Source organism: Rhinopithecus roxellana, chromosome 11, assembly GCF_007565055.1.
Source record: "Rhinopithecus roxellana isolate Shanxi Qingling chromosome 11, ASM756505v1, whole genome shotgun sequence".
In the NCBI taxonomy this organism is placed as follows: Eukaryota; Metazoa; Chordata; class Mammalia; order Primates; family Cercopithecidae; genus Rhinopithecus; species Rhinopithecus roxellana.
In genome coordinates this window covers 91,421,360-91,437,229 of record NC_044559.1, presented here as the reverse complement: position 1 = coordinate 91,437,229, position 15,870 = coordinate 91,421,360, and the positions used below count along the sequence as shown (strand labels likewise).

At 40.8% G+C, this 15,870-nt stretch overlaps 1 protein-coding gene and 1 non-coding gene across 2 annotated transcripts in view; one reads left to right on the top strand and one right to left on the bottom strand.

Annotated features, from left to right (window-relative positions):
* DNAJC12 (DnaJ heat shock protein family (Hsp40) member C12) overlaps positions 1-15,870 on the top strand; it is a 44,773-nt gene that overhangs the window by 24,616 nt on the left and 4,287 nt on the right. The window contains exons 3-4 of the mRNA XM_010375425.2: positions 1,631-1,770; positions 10,939-11,143. Of these exons, the coding sequence (XP_010373727.1) occupies positions 1,631-1,770; positions 10,939-11,143 (345 nt within the window). The remainder of the gene's footprint in view (positions 1-1,630; positions 1,771-10,938; positions 11,144-15,870) is intronic.
* On the bottom strand, positions 7,793-7,899 carry LOC115900545. The gene has a single exon (XR_004060227.1). It is a non-coding gene; the product is annotated as a U6 spliceosomal RNA (small nuclear RNA).

Here is a 15,870-nt window from a genome sequence, read left to right as displayed (position 1 = left end):
TCACTGATATTATTTGTATATTGATTTTTTTATTTTTTGGAGACGGAGTCTTGCTCTGTCATCTAGGCTGGAGTGCAGTGGTGTGATCTTGGCTCACTGCAACCTCCACCTCCCAGATTCATGCGATTCTCCTGCCTCAGCCTCCCGAATAGCTGGGATTACAGGCGCCTGCCGCCATGTCCAGCTAATTGTCTTCTTGCTGTGTTTTCGCATGGGGGAAAAAGAGTGAGCAAGTTGTCTGGGTTTCTTTTGTGAGGGCACTGATTCCATTCGTGAGGGTTCCACCCTCATGACCTAATCATATCTCAAAAGCCCCGTCTCCTAATACTATCATTTTGGGAGTTAGGAATTCAACATATGAATTTTTGTTTGTTTTGAGACGGAATCTTGCTCTGTCGCACAGGCTGGAGTGCAGTGGTGCGAACTCGGCTCCCTGCAAGCTCCGCCTCACAGGTTTCGACGATTCTCCTGCCTCAGGCTCCTGAGTAGCTGGGATTACAGGCGTGCGCCAGCACGCCCGGCTGATTTTTTTTTTTTTTTTTTTTTTTTTTTTTTTGAGATGGAGTCTCGCTCTGTCACCCAGACTGGAGTCCTGTGGCACAGTCTCAGCTCACTGCAACCTCCACCTTCCAGGTTCAAGCAATTCTCTCCCTCAGCCTCCCGAGTAGCTGGGATTATAGGCGCCTGCCTCCACCCCCAGCTATTTCTTTTTTGTGTGTTTTTAGCAGAGACGGGGTTTCACCATCTTGGCCAGGCTGGTCTTGAATTCCTGACCTTGTGATCCACCCACCTCGGCCTCCGAAAGAGCTGGGATTGCAGGCGTGAGCCACTGCACCTGGCCTGTGTATGGATCTTGTATTCTGCTCTGCAGAAAGTTTTTACTTCACTGAGGAGCAGAAGAGATTTTGGAGGTGTTGCTAACAGAGCCATAAAAGGTTTCTATTATATGCCATCTGGTCAAGTAGATTAGTGACAAGCTACCATTTGTCCCAGCATCTACCATGTTATTTATTATGCTTAAGACCTCTCGTTTTTCTTAGGACAAAAAGCAGACCAGCATCCTTAACATGACATCTCAGGCCCTAGCTGATTGAGCTATTGTCTGTCTACTGTATAGCCCCATCCCTCATCATTCTTCCCCTAGCATTGTGTCCTCCAGCCACACTGGCAGTTCCTACTTCCTCTAAGTCACCGTGCTCCTTCCTGCTTTATAGTCTTCAGTTTTACTGTCCCTCTTGCCTAATTACTGCCTTCTCTCACACCCAGCACTAAAAGAGGTAGTTTTCTTCCTACAAGACAGAATAGTATTTTTTCAATGTTTACAAATGTCTCTTTCCCCAGCTAATAATGTCTATTGTTCACATCTATGTCATCAGCACCAGGAGTAGCATCTGGCACATGACTGAGGCACAATACAGGGAGTGGATAAACTGTGTGCCAAGCACTTTTCATCCATGATCTTGCTTGTCCTTGTGATACCCTTTACAAAAGCTTAATGAGGTAAATTGGCCCAAGGTCATATAGCTAGTAAGTGACAGAGTCATGGTTCTAGTAAGATCAGCTGGATAGTTTTGGGGTTTAAAATATCCCCTCCGAGAGAGAAGTGCTCATTTCTTGATTTGTTTTCCAGTGGAGACTTTTCAGAAACTGCAGAAGGCAAAGGAGATTTTGACCAATGAAGAGAGTCGAGCTCGCTATGACCACTGGCGAAGGAGCCAGATGTCGATGCCATTCCAGCAGTGGGAAGCTTTGAATGACTCAGTGAAGACGGTGGGTTTCTTGCTGGGGATGACGTGAATTTGTGAAGCTCGGGATGCCCATAGATTAGACTCATGTAGTAGCTTAAAGAGTCATTTGGCAATAGGAGGGAGAAAACCAAGAAGTTAGCAAAGTCTGGATGTAATTCAGTGTCCATAAATCCCATGAAGAGAAACTCACCAGAATAGAGGCAATGAATTTGTGCCAGAACAGCCTGTGACTACACTTTTTTTTCAGTCTCTTTGGCTGTTTGTTTCAGTATACACACTCCCTGTTATTGGTTACTGTTTTATGAGCTGTAATAAACGTGTTTCTCAAGTTGCTCATGAATTGCTGAGTTTTAACCATTGTACATTCATATTCTCCATCTTTTTCATTTATGTCAGCTTGTTCTCTTTTTAAGGCTTAGAATTTTCATTAAAAAGGCAGGATCTGATTAGTCAAAGAAAGTCATGAATTATTCCTATTAAACATTCTGGTGAAAGAATTGTTAGACTTTAATGGGTGCAGCACACCGACATGGCACAAGTATACATATATAACAAACCTGCACGTTATGCACATGTACCCTAGAACTTAAAGTATAATAATAATAAAACAAAAAGAAAAAAAAAGAATTGTTAGACTTTAAAAACATTGTGTTATCTTCTTCATGTCATTTAAAGGCATAAATATCAAAATATTCACTCTAATTACTGTCATATATTTATTTTGCTCAACATTGACCTTTGTATATTATAGACAAAATGTAATTTTAAATATTTAGGCATGATTTATTACCTAGATTCTCTCTATTGGAACACTTTTCTATGACATGGGACTTATAATACAGAAATTACCTCATAGGTAAGTTTTCAGGGACAGTTATTAGAATTAGTGTATAAAATGATTCACATCTCTTAAATTATAGTCCTTTAGGGTTACATTTAGATTTCCTTCTTCAGAGTTTTTATTTTTGAAGACTTGAGCAAATTGTTGATAAAAGACCCATAATACTGAAGAGTGTTTTTGAAATAATGGGGAAGAGCAATGAAAAATTCCAAAGTATATGATTAAAGCCACTCTACATAAAATGTAAGCTGTTTTCTTCATTGCATTTTGGAAAGAAGTCTGCATTCATATGGATTTGTTTAAGATGGGCTAATTATTTATGAGAGACTAACCATATATTTATTGTATAAATGCACAAAATTACTAGAGGGAATCTTTCAAAAAATTGTGACTTTATGTATCGAAAAATAAGATTTTTGTGATTTTCGTTGTGTAAATTCAAAATTCCTTTTTGACACTAGCTAAATATTGTTCTACCAACTCTGCATAACTATATTTCCCAGTCTCCTAAGTGTCACACACTGTAACTGCAACTGGATTCCTGACTCTTGCTATTCTATTTATTTATTTATTTATTTATTGAGACAGAGTCTCGCTCTGTCGCCCAGGCTGCAGTACAGTGGCACGATCTCGGCTCCCTGCAAGCTCCGCCTCCTGGGTTTGTGCCATTCTCCTGCCTCAGCCTCCCGAGTAGCTGGGACTACAGGCACCCGACCCCAAGTCTGGCTAATTTTTTGTATTTTTAGTATTTTCAAAAACTCTTCTCCAAATCCCCACTTGGATTTATATTGCCAACATCTTTCCATTAAATACTAATTTCCTGTCTCCAAACACATCATTTCTGCTCTGAATGTAGCTTAACTGTGAACTGTTCAAGGTTTTACAATAATTACATTTTAGATATTACTGGCTGCATCATTTTTCTTGTCAGCAAAGTTGAAATAGTATGCTGGGCTATATTGGCTTTAAATTTATTTTTATTAGTGGTACAAAAATGATGAGATGCATATCTCTCTGCTTCAAATTAGCATTGATTTTTTTTTTTTCTCATATAGTCTTCTTTGTTTGGGCTAAACATTATTGTTTCTGATATCCTTCTATTTCTCTTCCACAGTGGACTTTGAATCCTATATACCAAGTATTACCTGTTCTATACCTCATTTGATAGACATTCTATAACTTTCCTTTCATTCCTTTTTGTTCTTTTTTTTTTTTTTTGAGATGGAGTCTCTCTCTGTCACCAGGCAGTGGTGCGATATGGACTCACTGCAACCTCCGTCTCCCGGATTCAAGCGATTCTCCTGCCTCAGACTCCTGGTAGCTAGGACTACAGGCACACAACACCACACCTAGCTAATTTTTTTTGTATTTTTAGTAGAGACAGGGTTTCACCATGTTGGCCAGGATGATCTCCATCTCCTGACCTCGTGATCCGCTCACCTCGGCCTCCCAAAATGCTGGGATTACAGGTGTGAGCCACCGCCCCCGGCCTCCTTTCTGTCTATGCCTTACAGTAACTTTTGCGTGTGAGAGCCTCACTTCTTTCTATAACATTTTAATTGTCGCCTTGTCTTTTTGCATATTGCATCTGTTCATCATTTTGCATTTGCTATTCTAGAGAAATTAATAACAATGATCATACCTAGTATTGTTCATCACCTAAGAGATCACTGTCTATCATTTTGTAGATAAATGTCACCATTAGGGTGTTTGCGTCAGGTATTCAGTAGTGTTCCCTTTATCCCCAGTTTTGCTTTCCTTGGCTTTAGTTACCTGCAATCAACCCCAGTGCAAAAATAGGTGAGTATAGTATGATAAAATATTTTGAGAGTGTGAGAGCACATTCACATAACTTTTATTACATATATTGTTATAATTATCCTAGTTTATTATTAGTTATTGTTATTAATCTTTTACTGTGCCTAATTTATAACTGTGGCCATGTGGGCGTAGTAGGAAGCTTTCCTGATAGGTAGTCTGTGGCCAGTTGGACCCACCCCAAAGACACCTTGCCCAGCTGGGAACCCAGAAACAATCAGCAGACAAACAGGCCCATGTGGGGCTGACCCAACCAGCCCTCCCAGAGGCAATCAATTCGTCAAATGATCAGTTCACCAAAAATGTGTTTCCATTAATTCTTTATAAAATTTGTAGCAATTGAAGTGGCATGAGATAGTTTTAGCGGCTTATGAGAACTATGCCCATATGGCCACAGTTATAAATTAGGCACAATAAGAGATTAGTAACAATAACTAATAATAAACTAGAACAATGATAACAACATACATAATAAAAGTTATGTAAATGTGCTCTTACAAGCTCTCAAAAATTTTATTGTACTATACTCACCTCGTTTTGGACTGGGGTTGAACTATAAACTTTATCATAGGTGTGTATATATCAGAAAAAGCATAGTATATGTAGAGTTTGGTACTACCCAAGGTTCAGGCATCCACATGGAGTCTTGGAACACCCCTTGAGGATAAGGGTAGACTATCATATTATATGTGCCATTCTGACAATAAAATGATTATAGCTTTATTATTTCAATTTCAGTGACATGTATCTAAAACGCATGCCCAGCACATTTATAAATTTTTTTTTTTGAGACGGAGTTTTGCTCTTGTTGCCCAGGCTGGAGTGCAATGGCGCCGTCTTGGCTCACTGCAACCTCTGCCTCCCGGGTTCAAGCAATTCTCCTACCTCAGCCTCATGAGTAGCTGAGATTACAGGCATACGCCACTACGCCTGACTAATTTTGTATCTTTAGTAGAGACAGGGTTTCTCCATGTTGGTCAGGCTGGTCTCAAACTCCCAACTTCAGGTGATCAGCCTGCCTCGGCCTCCCAAAGTGTTGGGATTACAGGTGTGAGCCACCACGCCTGGCTAGATTGTTAAATCTCATAAATTCCCTTTCCTTCGCACCATCAACCCTGTGTTTCTGCTTTTTTATTTAAGCAGTATAATCCCTCTGGAAGGAAAAGCATTGTTTGGGAGCATTATTAGTCCCTGTACCCACAAGGTAGGCCAAATCACAGTGTACTTTTGTAGCATCACACACAGGATCATATCTTGGGAATTTCCTTTCGGAAAATTCCTCAAATGAGCCACAGCCTCAGGGGTGCTACATTTTTTTAAATTAAAAACTTAAAAACATTTTCAATAGCTTTCGGGGTACGAGTGGTGATATGGTTTGGATTTGTGTCCTGCCCAAATCTCATATTGAATTGGATGAGGGTCCTGATGGGAGGTGATTGGATCATGAGGGTGGATTTCCCCCTTGCTTTTTTCATGATAGGGAGTTATCATGAGATCTGATGGTTTAAAAGTATGTGGCACTGGGGCCGGGCGTGGTGACTCAAGCCTGTAATCCCAGCACTTTGGGAGGCTGAGGCAGGTGGATCACGAGGTCAGGAGATCAAGACCATCCTGGCTAACACGGTGAAACCCCGTCTCTACTAAAAATACAAAAAATTAGATGGGCGTGGTGGCGGGTGCCTGTAGTCCCAGCTACTTGAGAGGCTGAGGCAGGAGAATGGCATGGACCCAGGAGGTAGAGCTTGCAGTGAGCTGAGATCGCACCACTGCACTGCAGCCTGGGCGACAGAGCAAGACTCCGTCTCAAAAAAAAAAAAAAAAAAAAAAGTGTGTGGCACTTCTCCCTTCTCTCTCTTTCCTGCCACCATATGAAGAAGGCCCTTTCTTCTCCTTCACCTTCCACCATGATTGTAAGTTTCCTGAGGCCTCCCAGTCATGCTTCCTGTTAAGCCTGAGGAACTGTGAGTCAATTAAACCTCTTTCCCTCATAAATTACGCAGTCTCAGGTAGTTCTTTACAGCAGTGTGAAACAGACTAATACAAGCGGTTTTTAGTCACATGGATGAATTGTATAGTGGTGAAGTCTGAAATTTTAGTGCACCCATCACCTGAGTAGTATACATTGTACCCAATATGTAGTTTTTTATCCTTCATCTCCCTCCCAGCTTCCTACTTTCTGTATATTATACCACTCTGTATGCTTCTGTGTACCCATAGCTTAGCTCCTACTTGTAACGGAGAACATACAATATTTGGTTTTCCATTCCTAAGTTACTTCATGTAGAACAATGGCCTCCAGCTCCATCTAAGTTGCTGCAAAAGATATTATTTTGCTCTTTTCTAGGGCTGAGTAATATTCCATGGTGTATATATACCACATTTCTATCATCCAGGAGTGATGCAACTGAACTGGCATTTTTTCCCCACAGTGTCTGTCACTTTACTACCCACTTATTTATTTCTCTTTTCGTTTTCTAGAAGTTCCTCCTGATAGTTTAATTTGTAAAAATATTTTAAGACCTCACCCAGGTCAATGAATATGTTGGCAGTTTAAATTTAGACATGTAGTATTGGTCTGAAAAAAAGGGTTTGGAGTGAGGATTCAGTAATCCAGGTCTTTGGGATCCTGGGATAACCTGAAGAGTTATCCCAGGATTCCAAAGAATCTTAGGGAAATGTATCTTTGTCATGCTAAATGGTTTTACCCACAGAAACCCAGGGTGTGGATGGCTCTCCCTCTAGCACCAAAATATACGGCAGCATGGATTTAGGATGTCTATGGGAAAAAGAAGCCACAGCAAAGGCACAGTCAAAATGAATGGCTGAGAAAAATTCTCATAAGCCGCTAAAACTATCTCATGCCACTTCAGTTGCTACAAATTTTATAAAGAGTTAATGGAAACACATTTTTGGTGAACTGATCATTTGACAAATTGATTGCCTCTGGGAGGGCTGGTTGGGTCAGCTCCACATGGGCCTGTTTGTCTGCTGATTGTTTCTGGGTTCCCAGCTGGGCAAGGTGTCTCTGGGGTGGGTCCAACTGGCCACAGACTACCTTTCAGGAAAGCTTCCTACTACGCCCACATGGCCACGGTTTCACCAGCCAGATGGGAAACTGTGTGCAATTCAACACCTTCTGCTAGTTCAAAAGGCAATCTGTCTTAATTGGATGTTATCCAAAAGCAGGTCAGAAATCACCCTGACAAATAAAAAATTCACTCGTGGTGATCGCTGATCCAGGATAACAATAACCAGTCAATTTTGTATAGCTATTTAGCTGATCTATGGCTCATCTAAGTCAATCGATTTAAAAAAATTTTGTGCCAATGTTTACTGGAATGTAAACCAAATTTTTTATTTCCCTGTGTGTGTGTATGTGTGTGTGTGTTTTAATGAATGCTTGACGAATGTGCCTGTTATCTTTGCACAGGGACCATGATAATCTTCTTTGTATCATTCCAATTTTGGTATATGTGCTGCTGAGGCGAGCACTATTTCCTAGTATTGACGAAGGTCTAGAATGTAAGAAAATGACTTCCTAGAGAAAAAAAAAACAACTCATTTAAGAAAGCTGGTAAACAAGTTGGTTGTGAAGGCAGAATAACAACATAGCAATTTCATAAACTGTTAAGATTAGTGGCCTTTGCACCTAGGTTTGCTGTCTGTTTAGTGTTAGTTCCTTCCATGCATATATAGATTTTCTGTCTTGTGCATTTTATTATCTTGCTCTACAGACTCTCCCCTTTCTAGTCTCTCTCTTAGTCGGTATCAATTGCTGTCATTTGATATCTTTTATTGCTGCTGATTCTATTGAAATGAGTAGCTCCACAATAGACTAGTTCGCTTGATGTTAAATGTTTTTCTGTGCAACTAATACCCTTGTGGAGTTGAGATATATGCTTGTGAACACAGAAATGAGTGATTTGCAGACTATCTAACTGTGTCCCAGCAAACAGTGATGCTTAGCATCACTCTGATGATAGTCCTTTGATTGAACTACAAAGCATGAGAAGCCCTTGTATCTGAGGTTAGATACAGTTTGGATATTTCTTCTGCATATTTCTTTAATGAGGATCAGCAGATGTGGGATTCTGATGATAACATATTTTATTCTGATTTACTCACAAAGGAGATGGATCAGACTACTATTTCAGAACATCTTTTCACTGAAACCTTTAAAGCATTTACTGTGGATTAGACATTAATCCTATCTAAGGCAGACCACAGGTACTTTGATTTCAAGAGAGAAGTACTGAGGCACAGAGATCAATACATCATGTACAGGCCACCTTGCTGGCTTGTGAAGCTCACAGTTTACATTTTCAGCTCTCTGGGCCCTGAATTCTTGAATGTCTTATTCCCTGTTTTTCACTAACCTTCGTAGTATCCTTTTGCAGAGGAAGTCACTGGCAGCTTTTTTATTTTGTGCATATGCAAAAACCAAACCAAAGCAACAAACCTAAACCAACCAAAGTCAATTTTTTTTAATACCAGCTGTGGCATTGCCTCTTTAAAAAATTAACATTTTTATTTTGAAATAAAATCTACAGAGAAATGGGTAGTACTTGCATTTACAATTTAGCAAATGGTTTTGAAGTGTAATTTACTCTGTAACTATTCCCTTCCCACACATATTGTTGGCACCAGGAATCTCCCTCCTTATATGTTTTTGCATCGAAACTTCATCTAATTTTAAAAATAGAATATTTTCTTTTTTTTTTTTTGAGACAGAGTCTCGTTCTGTCACCCAGACTGGAGTGCAGTGGTGCAATACCAACTCACTGCAACCCCTGCCTCCTGGATTCAAGTGATTCTCGTGCCTCAGTCTCCTGGGTAGCTGGGATTATAGGCACACACTACCTTGTCCAACTAATTTTGTTTTTTTAAGTAGAGATGGGGTTTCACCATGTTGGCCAGGCTGGTTTGGAACTCCTGACCTCATGATCCACCCGCCTCGGACTCCCAAAGTGCTGGGATTACAGGCGTGAGCCACAGCGCCCAGCCTAAAATAGAATATTTTCTAATTGTAGATATATATAATCTTCTCATAGAAAATTTGGGAAATACAAAAACAAAAGATGTAATTCTGTTACACAGATATAACTACAGTTACATTTTGGTGCCTTTCATTCCCATTTCTTTTTCTTTTTCTTTCTTTTTTTTTTTTTTTGAGACTGAGTCTTGCTCTGTTGCCCAGGCTGGAGTGCAATTGTGCAATCTCGGCTCACTGCAACCTCCGCCTCCTGGGTTCAAGCAATTCTCCCGCCTCAGCCTCCTGAGTAGCTGGGATTACAGGTGTGCACCACCACGCCCAGCTAATTTTTGTATTTTTTTTTTTTTTTTTTTGAGACGTAGGCTTGCTCTGCCGCCCGGGCTGGAGGGCAGTGGCCGGATCTCAGCTCACTGCAAGCTCCGCCTGCCGGGTTTCCGCCATTCTCCTGCCTCAGACTCCGGAGTAGCTGTGACTACAGGCGCCCGCCACCTCGCCCGGCTAGTTTTTTTGTATTTTTAGTAGAGACGGGGTTTCACTGTGTTAGCCAGGATGGTCTCGATCTCCTGACCTCGTGATCCGCCCGTCTCGGCCTTCCAAAGTGCTGGGATTACAGGCTTGAGCCACCGCGCCCGGCCTTAATTTTTGTATTTTTAGTAGAGATGGGGATTTCACCATGTTGGCCAGGATGGTCTCAAACTCCTTGCCTCAGTGTTGCCTCAAGTGATCCACCCACCTTGGCTTCCCAAAGTGCTGGGATTACAAGCACGAACCACTGCGCCCAGCCTCTTTTCTTTTTCTTGTTAGGGTGAAAGCTGATTACATTTATTGGTGGCAATGACTGCTTTATGGGGTGGTTCTTGGATCTTGGGGTTGATTAGCCTGTGGACTGGTTATATTTGAAGAAGAGGATTCAGGATGACACTTTTTTGTAGTTGGGAAGAGACAGGTTGAAGGTGGGAATAAATGACTTCTTTGGTTTGAATAGAGCAGAGAGCTAGAATATTTATAATTTTAGGGTGTTAAAAGGCTGTGTTTCCCTCTAGTCTTGAGTTTTGGTAATAGAGCTAGTAAGTCACTGTTTCTTAGTACTTCAGGAATAGCTTCCCACAGTATCCAGATGAGGTTTTAAGAAATAGTTAGGCATTATTTTGGTTGATGGTAGGGCTAATGATTCCACTTGAAATATTCTTGACACAGCAAATCAAAAGCGCTCTTTTTCACTGTATTCATTTGTTAGTTCATGCATCCATCTCTCCATTCATTCATCCATCTGTCCAATTTTTAGATCTAATAGGAAATACATATACAGAACAGAAAATTAAAAAGGTACAGAAGGGTGTATGGTGAAAAGTAACTATTAATAGTTGGATTAATTAATATCTGGATTAATTTATGAGTAACTTGTTAATAGTCAAGTCTAACATGTTGTTAATTAGTGCTACAGTAGTAGGTCAGGTGTTACCACATATCAAACTTTAAATATAGAAAATCATATAATATCAATTTAATTTTTATATCTCTGCTTTACATTAATTTAGTCCATGCACTGGGCCGTCAGAGGTAAAAAAGACCTGATGCTGGAAGAATCTGACAAGACTCATACCAGCAAGATTGAAAATGAGGAATGGAATGAGCAAAGAGAAAGAAAGAAAGAGGAGCTGGCTTCAACCACAGAGAAAACGGAGCAGAAAGAACCCAAGCCCCTGGAGAAGTCAGTCTCCCCGCAAAATTCAGATTCCTCAAGTAAGTCATGTTATATAACTGCAGAATGGAGAAAGTCTGAAATTAAAGAGCTCTGTTTATAATGCATTTATTCCTAACTTTTCCAATTTGCACAGCAGTGCCAAGTTTAAAGATTGGTTTAGCATCTTAAAAGAAACTTAGCATTGACACCGAAACTGGAAGGCATTCCTCAGAAGGGAAACCTTGAGACAATTCTCAGTGTCTTTGGCTTTACTGAAATAACACTAGCTAACATTGATTGAATGTTTACTATGTGCAGGAACACTCTTTACATGTATTAGTTTACATTTATGATCTCATTTAATATTAATTTTACATATATTAACTTATTTAATTCTCATTACAAGCTTGTAGACTGATGTCAATATTATTCTCATTTTATAGATGAGAAAACCAAAGTCCAGGAGGTTGAGTAATTTGCTTAAAGTCATACAGCTTATATGGGAAGGGAAAGGGGTCTGAACCAAGGCAGGTTGGCTTCAGAGTCAGTGTTCCAAGGCATTGCCCTATCTTGTGATAATATCTTATTTAATTTAATTTTTTTTTTTTGAGATGGAGTCTCACTCTGTCATCTAGGCTAGAGTGTAGTGGCATAATCTCAGCTCATTGCAACCTCTGCCTCCCGGGTTCAAGCGATTCTTGTGCCTCAGACTCCCCTGTAGCTGGGACTACAGGCGCCTGCCACAATGCCTGGCTAATTTTTATGTTTTTAGTAGAGATGGGGTTTCACCATATTGGCCAGGCTGATCTCGAACTCCTGACCTCAGGTGATCCTCCTGCCTGGGCCTCCCAAAGTGCTGGGATTACAGGTGTGAGCCACCACGCCCGGCCCAATAATGCCTTATCTGTAAGTAGCTCTCTAGACATTCTGAATCATTTATAAATCCACTGAAGCAGAGTATTATAGAAGTTTACCTCCTGGCTACCAAGCTACACTACCTGAGTTCACATCCTAGCTCTACTGCTTATCATCTGTATTACTTGGCAAAGTTACTTAACTTCTCTAGACCTCAGTTTCTGCATCTATAAAATAGGGATTATAATAGTACTTGCTCATCCAGGTGCATTGCTATGCACTTGTAGTCCTAGCTACTCAGGAGGCTGAGACAGGAGGCTGGCTTGAGGCCAGGAGTTCAAGGCTGCTGTGTGCGATGATCACTCCTGCGATTAGGTGCTTGCATTCCATCCTGGCTGACATAGTGAGACTCCATCTCTTAAATAAAAAATAGTACCTTCTTATAGAGTTACCATGAGGATTAAATGGGGAGATACATACAAAATGCTTAGCACAGCGGTTCACCTCTAGGAAGCCCTAGGTAAATGTTAGCTGTTTGTATGATTTGTCTATCTGACAATCTATCTAGCCATCCAACTAGTTTAGATGTGTTATATATACACACACATTGTAACTTTCCTTCAAATTATGTGTTGATTCTCAGGGTAGTGATGTAACACCCTATTCGAATTTAGCCTTTAAGCAGAACGTTCCTGAACACCCTAGAACACTTGTATTAAAAAGAAGATAGATGGCTTGTGGTGGATTACAGTCTTTTGAGAAATAGTCACTTCAAATCTCTTTTTGGGGAGAACTTTTACATGTTCTCTTCTTGCTGGGAATGAAGTTTCATAGAGTTTGATTCAGATGTCTCTGTTGGTTACCCAAGAGATGGCTGTGGAGTCTGCACATTGATTGCATCACCCAGTAACTGGAAATGGTTATAATATAACAAACTGATCAAAGGAGAAGCCCGAAATGTAGAAAAACAGTGTTTTAAGCAAACACAGGAGTACAATCACTCCTCTGCATGTAAACACGATGAATGTTCAGTTATGTGTGTCTTGAACCCCCAGGGGTTCCCTGAGTCTTTCTGTTTCTGTCAGATTTAGATCAAGTCTGTGCACACCAGAATTAGGTGTAGTGTGGGTGGGGTGAGAGATACTTCAGAGACTCAGGCATAATGCTGAGGCCTCATGAGCCCCTCTCATAGGATTCTATGAAATTTTCCTTCTTTTTAAAAAAATAGTCATTAGATACTGAATAAAAACAAAAGAAGTATAGACTTGCTGTTAAAAAATTCAAAGAATCATATCTAGGCAGTAACTTAGTGTCTACCCCAGGCTGCCAACCTTCTCTGCTTCTATTTCTTTTTTTTTGTTGTTGAGACGGAGTCTCACCCTGTTGCCAGGCTGGAGTGCAGTGGCGTAATCCCGGTCTCACCCTGTTGCCAGGCTGGAGTGCAGTGGCATAATCCCGGCTCACTGCAACCTCCACCTCATGGGTTCAAGTGATTCTCCTGCCTCAGCCTCCTGAGTAGCTGAGATTACAGGCGCCACCACGCCTGGCTAATTTTTGTATTTTTAGTAGAGACGGAGTTTCACCATGTTGGCCAGGATGGTGTCGATCTCTTGACCTTGTGATCCACCACCTTGGCCTCCCAAAGTGCTTGGATTACAGGTTTGAGCCACCGTGCCCGGCCAACTCTGCTTCTATTTCTTGAAGTAACCAAGGCTGACACTCAAATGTGTTTCCTTCCACTATTCTCTATGCTAATACAAGTGTGTATATGTGCACTTACGAGAGCTTTAAAAGTAAAGAATGGGGCTATACTGCACACATTTCTCTGTGTTACACAGTGGTTAAGAATGTGGGTTCAGCTTTTCACTGATGAGTTGTATGACCTTGGGCAAGCTAGTTAACCCCTCTGCATCTATGTCTTCTTAATTATATAATGGTCAAAATATTAGTGTCTACCTCATAAGAAATTTTTTTTTTTTTGAGGAGTAAATAACTTAATTGTCTGGATGCAGTGGCTCACACCTGCAATCCCAGCAATTAGGGAGGGTGAGGTGGGTGGATTGCTTGAGGCTGGGAGTTTGAGACCAACCTGGGCAACATGGCGAAACCATCTCTAAAAAAAAAAATACGAAAATTAGCTAGGAGTGGTGGTACGTGCCTGTAATCCCAGTTACTTGAGCCCTGGTGTGTAGGGGGATGTTGAGGCTGCAGTGAGCTGCAATTGCACCTCTGTACTCCAGCCTGGGTGACAGAATGAGATCCTGTCTCTCTCTCTCACACACACACACACACACACACACACACACACACGTAAAATATTTAGACCAGTACCAGGCACATCATAAACACTTTTTTAGTGTTAACTTTTATTATTAAGGGACTTCTTTTTAAATCCTTACATTCAGAATGAATTCCTGCTTTTTAACAGCCGATAACATTCCACAGTGTAGATATATATTATGTCAAAGTCAAAAATATAGATTCGAATCTCTATGTAAAACATTTTACTTGGGAAAATATATAAAAACCACATTGCAATTCAGGGCATACACACAGATGGGTGGTCTTTGGTGTGTCTGAAGAACAAATAAAATGTTGCGTGTTTTATTAGAAAGAGAAATGTTACATATTGTTATGAAAGAAAACTCATGGGCACTAGCAAAGTTTTTTGGAGCTAGCAAGCTCTAATTGGTGAGTGATGGCAATAGGTAAAACTAGCCTTAGAGGCAAGGCAGGTCATTTCAGCAGCTGGCTTGTGATAGAATTCTTGGGCAGGCATTTGTGTCTTGAGTGCTTTTCTTTTCCTCTCCCTGGTTCTTGACTCTAATTTACTTGGGTAATAACAGATAATGCCAATTCATATAATTAATTTTCACATATAATTTACTCAGAACAAATTGTGATGACAGTTTTAATGTCTTCATATTGTGATACGTATGCTGTTTTTTTGAAGTGAAGCCAGCCCTGCAGTGGCTTGGGCCTGCACTCCTAGAATTTTGGGAGGCTGAGGTGGGAGGATCGCTCGAGTCCAGGAGTTTGAGACCAGCTTGACCAACATAGCAAGAGCCCTGTCTCTACAAAAGTAAAAAAACATTAGCTAGGTATTGTGGCATGTACCTGTAGTCCCAGCTACTTGGGAGGCTGAGGCAGGAGGATTGCTTGAGCCCGGGGGTTTGAAGCTGCAGTGAGCTATGATCCTGCCACTGTATTCCAGCCTAGGTGACAGAGCAAGACCCTGTGTCTCCCTGTGTCAAAAAAAAAAAAAAAAAAAAAAAAAGAAGAACGAAGTGGAGGGGATGGAAATGGAAATCATTGTTCTTTTTTTCGGAAACAGAGTTTCGCTCTTGTTGCCCAGGCTAGAGTGCAGTGGCACCATCTCAGCTCACTGCAACCTCCACCGCCTGGGTTCTAGTGATTCTCCTGCCTCAGCCTCCCAAGTAGATGGGATACAGGCACCCGCCACCATACCCGGCTAATTTTCATGTTTTTATTAGAGATGGGGTTTTACCATGTTGCCCAGTCTGGTTTAGAACTCCTGACCTCAGGTCATCTGCCCACTTTGGCCTCCCAAAGTGCTGAGATTACAGGCATGAGCCACTGCACCCGACTGGGAATCATTGTTCTAAGAAGCTGTTGTTGGAGAATTATGAAATTCTGCCAAAGGTTGCATTTACAAGTATTTTCTTTATGCTGTTTAAAAGATTATTGGCTTTTCTGACTAGTGCCTTAAAGCTGGAGTTGGATATATCAAAGTGCTGTTGCATGATTATTTATGATTTCATTTTACTGCAGTGTAAATTTTTGTAATGTCAGCATTTAAGAAATATTACTCCCGTCAACTTTACGAAGCCCTGCGTGGCTTCTTATATATAACTTTTCAGCATATTTGCTAATTTCCTCAAGTAGTGCTAGATATTCACTTTGGAATTTG